Raw genomic sequence first — 6475 nt, forward strand, 5'->3', positions numbered from 1 at the left:
AAAAGTGGCAAAAATGGTCCACAATTAAGGTCAAATCCCAGCCATGCCCTTAAAGAAGAGAAATAAAAGAATGGCAAAATACTACATCTCCCCCAGGAAGTTATGATGTTATAATTGTTACTATCATTTTTTATTTTTATTTATTCTTATTATTTTTTCTCTTTCCTTTCTGTGAAACTTGAAAAAGACTAAATAAAATTATATATAAAAAAGACAAAATGTACATCATGTTGGTTTTAAACATCCCCAATGTAACCTAATATGCATTAAGATATAACGTATTTTGCCTTAATGTGCGCACAACAATGAATAATGAGGACAGAGACCAAACCCTCCTTTCTACTGCCTTTCTAGTCGCTTCCTCCGGGGCTCCCTCCTCCTCCTCCTCCTCCTCCTCCTGCTCAGTGACGTAGAGAGGATCCTCATCCCACTACTGTGGGCGAGGAGCAGCCGCGGGTATAAACGGCTCCCAGGGACTCCTGGAAGTCACTGCGGAGTCACTGCAGACACTCGAGCACCAGGGCTGAACTTCAGCAGAGATAGCAGCAAGCAGGCTAACTCGCTTTCGGCTTTGGGCAGAGATGGAGACCCGTCGGACATCGAGGAGCGCAGGCGCCCGCAACTTTAAAGGTAAGTAAGGAGCTCCATCATCTCCGAGCAGCATCAGAGGGATGTTGACTTTTAATTTACATTGATGAGATTGAAGTCGTCTTCAAGAAAGTGATTGATTTGTGAAACAAACAAGATCTGAACTTGAATTCGTGGAAAACACTTCAGATTTCTGTCTTGAGCGCCTTTTTTATTGCGCTTTTACGCACAGTAGCCTTCCTTTAAATAGTTTACTTAGACATCGTGGTCAGCGTCTGTTTCGACTTAAATTGATTATCAGTTTTGCGAGAAATAATTTGTCACCTAGGCACAGAAGATTAATGTTGCTAATGGTGTCAGAAGTAGCCTATGTACGTTTGGGTAAAATTGAGAAAATCCCACATGTTCATCATGGCATCTTAATTTATATTAAATAATATTAACAACACCTGTCCTGCATCACTGTATGTGCTTGTCTCTGTGTCGAAATTTAACAATAGAAAAGAAAATGCTTATTAAATCCCTCCAAAGCTCATTTAGAGAGAGTTATAACCATGACTTGCGTGCGCACACTTTTTTATTTTTATATAATTTCCTCCTTATCCCATGTCGCTTTTCCGATAAATAAACTCTAGAGAAGTTTCGCATTCCTCGCAAGTCCAAACTTAAACTCTTCCCAGCGTTCAGTACATCCAGAAGTGCAAATTATTAAAAGTTCAAGGGGTTAGACTTTGGAAAAACTTGCACACAGCAGATGAAAGGAACTTCATCACTATTTAATGCATGAACTTTTCCCGCGTTGAACACTTTTGTGCATGTTATCCGAGCTGTGCCAAGAAGCTTTGAAATTATTAATGAGAACTGAAACATATCTGGGTCTGGTTACCAGTTCTTGCGCGCATACCTCCTCTGTGACACACTTCTCAGCGGAAACATCATTTTGGTGTAAATACCACAAGAACCAGGAAACCAGGTTGATGCCAAGCATTGGATCACATGTGAATCTCCTTTCTGGCTTTTAAAGGGTTGTTGAAAGTTTTGGCTTTTTTTGTTAAGATTTTGTTCATCTAAACTGTTTAAATCCAGTGTTGTGTAACCACGTCGCTGATACCCGTGTAAAGAGATCAAGTGAATGTATGAATAGGTAAATTACTTTTGTTATGTAGTCCAGTGAATTATATATGAGTCCAAAGTTCCGGAGCCCATCAACAGGTCATGGGTGAGACCACAAGAGCTTAAAAGGAATCACAGAAGAGGAAACTGCTCCCTAAAGCTGAAATCTACCTCTCAGTCCTTGACCTTCATTCACACACAATGTACAGGAACTGCAATAATGGGCACTGTCTTCTGAGCAAAGATAATCACATTTGTCCTTTCTTCTGTGTGTGCAGGTGGTCTGTCCCTGTGGCTGATTCTGTGGCTGGTGGTGGTGAAGCCGGGCGGGCTCACTGCATGCCCCAGGCTGTGTGTGTGTTACCCTACGCCCATGACGGTCAGCTGCCAGTCCCAGAACCTCACCATAGTGCCGGCCGGCGTGCCCTACGACTCACAACGCGTTTTCCTGCAGAACAACCGCATCACAGAACTTCGCGCAGACTCTTTTGGTTTTGAAACACAGGTAAGTGCCACAATGTGTTTTTGCCTCTTTTTAATTCCTCAGCACTATTTGGAGTTACTCACTACTTGGCCATTTTTCCTCTCCTGAATGATTTTTTCCTCTCTCTCCATTTATGTCTTGCTGAATCCCTTTGCAGGTGCTGTGGCTGTACGGAAACAACATCACGTGGATTGAAGCCGGAGCCTTCAGTAACCTCAGGATACTGGAAGAGCTGGACCTGGGCGACAACCCCTTGCTGCGGCACCTGGAAGGTGGAGCATTCAGGGGCCTGGAGAAGCTGCAGAGCTTGCACATGCATCGTTGCAAGCTGGCCACTCTCCCCCATGATATCTTCCACAAGCTGTACAGTCTTCAGTTTCTCTACCTGCAGGTAAAAGCAAAATCCAAATGACACATTTAGAATACATGTTGGCTAGTTAGTCACTGTTACACAGACGTGATGGTTGGTGGGAATCAAGCTTGTGTTTCAGAATTAATGGGTTGATGGATCTTTGCCTTTGCAAGTTTCACACCCACATATACGCTGGTGCTTTCAAGCTGTACAAGCTGAAGGGTTCATTTTACGTAGGTTTGGACATTTTGATGCAGTACATAATATACAGACTGGGCATGAGCAAACATGACAGCATGCAGAGAACAGAGGGAAGATAACAGAAAGGAACGAGAAAGATTACTCAGTTTAATCTAAGGCATCTACTGTCAGCAGCTACTCTAACTGCAGGCCAGAGTAAACTAGATCAAATGAAAATCTAGAAATATGAAACAAATAAAAGAAAACCAAGAAGAGGTAATATGACCCCTTTATCAGACTCAAAGTCTGATAGATGAAAAGGATCACTGACCACTGACTTCAGGTGAACAGGAGACAAAACAAGCAGAAAACTCCTCAAACTTACAATAATTATTGTAAAAAAGATGATTATGAATGCAGTCATAAAATTCTCACTTTAACATTAATTTAAAAATCCGTTCAAGCGCAACACAAAACTATACTTGTCAGCCACACAAACTGAGAATTTTGTCAAATTTACATTTTTACCACAGTTGACTCACTACATTAATTGGTTGTACAGTGAAAATTAGCTTTCAGAGATGCCTCATGCTTATTTTGGATCCAGTGAGCTTTTCATCTTTTGGCAGCTGACAGCGAGATCTCAGTCATGCTTGAATACGATCTTTGTTCCAATCTAGCAATAAGCTCCTGCCAAGATGCCATCCCACATTCTGCATCCAAGCCACACAGGTCAACGCGCGTCACTGCAGTCTGTAGCTACTTTCAAGCAATGAAATTATGTGACAACTAAAACAAAATACAACAGAAGATATCTGCTATCTGAGTCTTTTTTGCAGCTGACAGTATAAATAAACAAGCTCCAAGCAAAACTGTCTCAGATGTCAGAGGAGCAGAAGATTTATTGAAACCATTTAAAAACTGTTGTGCCTGATTTTTTTTTTTGATGAAAGGATAACAGGTTGCATAGTTTCTCCTGTTTAAGTTGGTATATACCTTAGTTTGACGTGTTGTAACTCATAAGAATGTTCACATTGTCCTAATGGCCTTATAAAATGTGTATTCTGCATATTGGGTTATTTCAAAAAGCTGCTTTTTCAAGAACTAAAACCATCACAGAATTTTTTTTTTTATAACAGCAAGTTTTCTTGTGCTTTGACTTTGCTGCAGGAAAATCAACTCCACTTTCTGCAAGATGATCTTTTCTCAGATCTGGTCAACCTAACCCACCTTTTCCTGCATGGAAATCGCATCCGAGCCCTCTCTGAAAATGTGTTCAGAGGCCTGGTCAACCTGGACCGCCTCCTCCTCCACGACAACCGCATCAGGCAGGTGAATCGCCGGGCTTTCCGTGACCTGGGCCGCGTGACCATCCTTTATCTGTTCAACAACTCTCTGGCTGATCTGCCTGGCCAGACCATGAAAGATGTGCAGGGGATCCAGTTCCTCCGCCTCAATGGTAACCCCTGGTCCTGCGGCTGTGAGGCCCGCGCCCTCTGGGAGTGGTTCCGCAAAGCCCGCATCTCCTCTTCTGAGCTCGTGTGCATCTCCCCCTCCCAGCGCCGCGGTCAGGACCTCAGGTTCCTGCGGGAGATGGACTTCGCTCAATGCCCTGTGCCTGACCCAGGCTCCCTGGCTGGAAGCACCACAACCACCTTCAGTACCAAGACCCGCTGGTGGTTCTCCAAGAACAAGCCAGCATCTTCATCCAAGACCTCGTATCAGAAGAGCAGTGACCCTGTGAAGGCCCTTCCCTTCTCACCTGTCAAGCCTCAGTATGTCCCAAAAATCACTTCTGAAAAAATCCACTCCAAGTATGAACTGTCAGCAGATGAGGCGGCGCTCCCCAAGCTGGATCCAGAAGAATACTGGGCCAACTATGGAAATGAAGACTCCTCCATCCGTTGCTACGAGCTTGAGTGTGCTCCAAGCTATGACAGCGGCGCTTTCCCCTCATCATCGTCCTTAACCATCACCCCATCCCTTCTCCATCTGATCTTCTTTTCCATAATCACATTCTCCCTTAATTTTATTTTGAGCTGAACTCTTAGTTTCCTTCCTACCCCTCTGTAACCTACATTTTCTCCTGCTGTCCTTTCCTTTTCTAACTATATGCTGCCTCTTGATTCTTTTCAGTCACCTCCTGGACATTCAGGAGGTGTTACGCTGATGCAGGAGACAGGCGGGGCAGCAGGCAGCCGCTTCAAAGAGCAGTGTCAGATGAGCTTAAGCAGAGCAAGACAAGATACTAATGTTGAGATAGCAGCTGAAGCTGTGAAATACAGGACTAGAAAAGGCTTCATGGACGTCAATTCTGACAGTGACGGGCACAATGTAAACTGTTGAGGTTCCCAGATGTTACCTTCGATGTCATAGCTGTCAGCAACGCAGGCGTTGTGACTGATCTACACAGCTTTTTTCTGTATGAACTAGTGCTCACTATCCAGTCGCCTCTTACATTATTCAACATGAATAAAAACTGGCAATTCAGGGTAGGCACTACCAGAGGTAAGAGAAAGATTAGGGCTAATGCAGATGAAGAAATTCAAAATCTCATGTGATTCCAGAGATACCAGCAAACTGCAGACAACTTTTGTAAATATTGTAACAAGTAACATATCTGTACATACACTTACTTCATTCTGTACATACACTAAGTTCGATTTGTACTTTTAGTAAACATTGGCTCGCGGTGATATAAGAGATGCTCAGTGGAAGTCAAATGTTGAAATTTCTTTTTGCCTCTTTTGTTTTCCCCCACTCTCTCAGAGCAGGAAATACATGCTCAACACCAAAAAAGGGAGGGTTTGTTGTCCCTTTTATGTGTGAGTTTCATTTTTTTTCCCCCTATCTGTGTGAAGTTGATCATCTCCCTGTAAACCCGCACATACTGTATGTGTCCCTGTTTAACATAAGAAGTTTAACAGCCTGTTATAATGTCCAAGCTGAAGAACTGGGTGTAAAATAACACAGCAGTTAAACCTACACAGCGTTCTCTCCTGCTTGGCGCCACTGATCACAGTCCTGTTGGTTCTGAGTCTTCTGTAAACTTTCATGTATATGGAGATGTGTGTAATGTAATCTGAGAGTTTTTTTTCCTAACAAGGACTCAATGTCAAAGAAGTCATTCTTCAAAAAAAAAAACATCTTTTGAAAAAAAGGTGCGTGGCTATTTCCACTGGTTTTACTTTTTAGATCACATAAATCCAATTACCATTTTTCTGATCATAACAATAAATATTTGCACAGTTAATTCTAACTTCCATGTGGTAGTTGCACCTTTCTTCTCCCAGCATTTTTTTTTCATTATGTCATGGAAAATGGTAAAATATTATTCACCAGTCTGTAAATCACAGTCAGATTTGTGATTTGCATTAATCACAGAGGCAATGTGTTGAATCTGAGCCCAACCTGAATCAAAACTGTGAGGTTCTGAATAAAATGTGAACAATACTGTGATGTTGTTAGTTTCCTTTCTTTTTTTTCCAATTGAAAAAATGTTAAGAGATTGTTTTGGTTTGTTAAGAAAAAGAATAACAATAATAAAGAATCAAAAAGTGAATCAGTTTCTCTCTTGTTTCATTTAAAAAAATTACACAAATGTACAAACACACATAAAAAAAGGACAAGACAAAAAACATGTAAAGGTTCTGGACTTTGCATGTAATAAGGACAAATACAAACACACACTGATAAGTTTAAGGATAACTTTTCTGCAGCAACTCACATATTTGGGCCTAATTGGGGCTTCTTACGGC

The 6475-nt window shown here is 41.9% G+C and overlaps 1 protein-coding gene across 1 annotated transcript; it reads left to right on the forward strand.

The window, feature by feature from the left end:
• The first annotated feature begins 509 nt into the window (after nt 1-509).
• rtn4rl2b (reticulon 4 receptor-like 2b) lies at nt 510-6227 on the forward strand. The gene is made up of 4 exons (XM_061726293.1): nt 510-630; nt 1980-2206; nt 2343-2576; nt 3888-6227. The coding sequence occupies exons 1-4, from the start codon at nt 582-584 to the stop codon at nt 4758-4760; spliced, it is 1383 nt and encodes a 460-aa protein (XP_061582277.1). The 5' UTR covers nt 510-581; the 3' UTR covers nt 4761-6227.
• The last annotated feature ends 248 nt before the right edge of the window (nt 6228-6475 follow it).

Source organism: Cololabis saira, chromosome 7, assembly GCF_033807715.1.
Source record: "Cololabis saira isolate AMF1-May2022 chromosome 7, fColSai1.1, whole genome shotgun sequence".
NCBI lineage: Eukaryota > Metazoa > Chordata > Actinopteri > Beloniformes > Belonidae > Cololabis > Cololabis saira.

Excerpts from the sequence above, each read along its gene's own strand:
- rtn4rl2b (XM_061726293.1), top strand. The coding sequence starts at position 582 with ATGGAGACCCGTCGGACATCGAGGAGCGCAGGCGCCCGCAACTTTAAA. Across the intron at positions 631-1,979 it reads AGGCGCCCGCAACTTTAAAG|GTGGTCTGTCCCTGTGGCTG; the intron begins GTAAGTAAGGAG and ends CTGTGTGTGCAG. Across the intron at positions 2,207-2,342 it reads CTTTTGGTTTTGAAACACAG|GTGCTGTGGCTGTACGGAAA; the intron begins GTAAGTGCCACA and ends ATCCCTTTGCAG.